This window comes from Lagenorhynchus albirostris, chromosome 10 (genome assembly GCF_949774975.1).
Source record: "Lagenorhynchus albirostris chromosome 10, mLagAlb1.1, whole genome shotgun sequence".
In the NCBI taxonomy this organism is placed as follows: Eukaryota; Metazoa; Chordata; class Mammalia; order Artiodactyla; family Delphinidae; genus Lagenorhynchus; species Lagenorhynchus albirostris.
Window position 1 is genome coordinate 32,140,981 of NC_083104.1, and position 1,644 is coordinate 32,142,624.

The 1,644-nt window shown below is 42.7% G+C and overlaps 1 protein-coding gene across 1 annotated transcript; it reads left to right on the forward strand.

Annotated features, from left to right (window-relative positions):
* The first annotated feature begins 449 nt into the window (after window positions 1–449).
* On the forward strand, window positions 450–703 carry LOC132527988 (ATP synthase subunit ATP5MJ, mitochondrial-like). The gene has a single exon (XM_060164011.1). It carries the CDS (start codon window positions 457–459, stop codon window positions 637–639), a length of 183 nt encoding a protein of 60 aa, XP_060019994.1. The 5' UTR covers window positions 450–456; the 3' UTR covers window positions 640–703.
* Window positions 704–1,644: the final 941 nt, after the last annotated feature.

Below are 1,644 nucleotides of genomic sequence, written 5' to 3' on the forward strand. Positions count from 1 at the left end.
TGAACCTCAGATCCTTAATCTGATAAGGAACTGCAGTGGCTGCCCCCAGGCTTAGTGGGCTCTGCTAAGCTTGAGCCACTGCCCTGGACAGTAAGTTCCTGGAGAGCAGGGACCTCAAGGCCTTGAGCATGTTTTTTTTCCAGTGCCTTACACAGTGCCTGGCATACAGCACGCACTCAATAAATGCTTGCTAAATAAACAGTTGATTATGTAAATGCCAGTTACTGTGATTATACATTCATATATGTCACAAGCCATATCATTTAGTTTCAAGATGGTACTGGAGAAAACAAACAAAAAACCCCAACAAATCTGGTGGAAGAAAGTGAATGGAGAGCTAAAAATTCTAGGTACTATAACTGGAGAAATAAAATGGGTAAGAGTGCCTGCATGCTCAGTGACCTTTCAGAGTCGTCGGAGCGTGTTGGGGCTGCCTGAGCTTGGTCCTGCACCAGGATGCTTCAAAGCCTTATTGAAAATGTGTGGATCCCCATGAAGCCCTACTGTACCCAAGTTTACCAGAAGATTTGGGTAGGAATAGGACTGATGGGCTTCATCATTTATAAATTCAGGAGTGCTGATAAAAGAAGCAAAACCTTGAAAGCTTCCAGTCCTGCACCTGCTCATGGTAATCATTAACCAGCTTTCCTTGCACAAGACATTGGTCTGACTGTGTTGAGGGAATGTGGGACATCATGTTGACTTGCAGCAGTCCCAGTGCCCTCGTGCATGAGCAAACGTACCTGTGAGACCCCCCACCGCCCCCCAAAAATGCCTAAGAGTTGGCGTGGTTGCTCCAAGTTGTGTATTGACCACGTTTCATTTGAGTGTCTCAGTGGGGCCTCTTTTCTCTTGACGTCTGTGACCTGTCTGGGATCTTTGTTTTTGGATGCTGATGGCCCAGTTTAAATCCTAACCTGCCGACATACCATGTCCATTTCCTTAAGAATGATTTTAGAGGAGCCAGGAAAAGCTGATTGTGTTTGAAAAGTTCAAACAAACTTTAAAAAGGCATTTGGAGGAAACTGAAGAAAACTTCAAAAAAACTATTCCTCAGCGAGACAAGAGAAGAAATTACTTTCTTTAAGCAAGAACAGGATATTCTGAAAAAGGGACCTAAATAAGAAAGAGCTGCTATAAGATATTAAAAAATATAATATTTGAAATAAAAATTCATTAGAGTTTGAAGATCTAGTTGAAGAAATGTTCAAAAGCATGGAACAAAGTGACTAGGAGATGGGAAATAGTTGATAATAAGAAAATTGGAGGATAGGAAATTCCCTGGCAGTCCAGTGGTTAGGACTCGGCACTTTCACTGCTGGAGGCCCAGGTTCGATCCCTGGTTGGGGAACTAAGATCCCGAAAGCCGCACTGCCCAGCCAAATTAAAAAAGAAAAGAACAGAAAATTGGAGGATAAACTTAGCATACCTATCAACCAACTTAGGATTTCCAAAAAGAGAGTAAACAGAGGGAAAGGAAAGGAGGAAGATATCAAAGAAATACTCAGAAGGGAATTCCCTGGTGGCCCAGTGGTTAGGACTGAGTGCTTTCACTGCCATGGCCCAGGTTCAATCCCTGGTCAGGGAACTAAGATACTGCAAGCTGTGTGGCTCAGCCAAAAAGATAAAATTAAATTAAAATTA

What these genes read in the sequence shown, in the direction of transcription:
- LOC132527988 (XM_060164011.1), top strand. Translation starts at nt 457, where the DNA reads ATGCTTCAAAGCCTTATTGAAAATGTGTGGATCCCCATGAAGCCCTAC.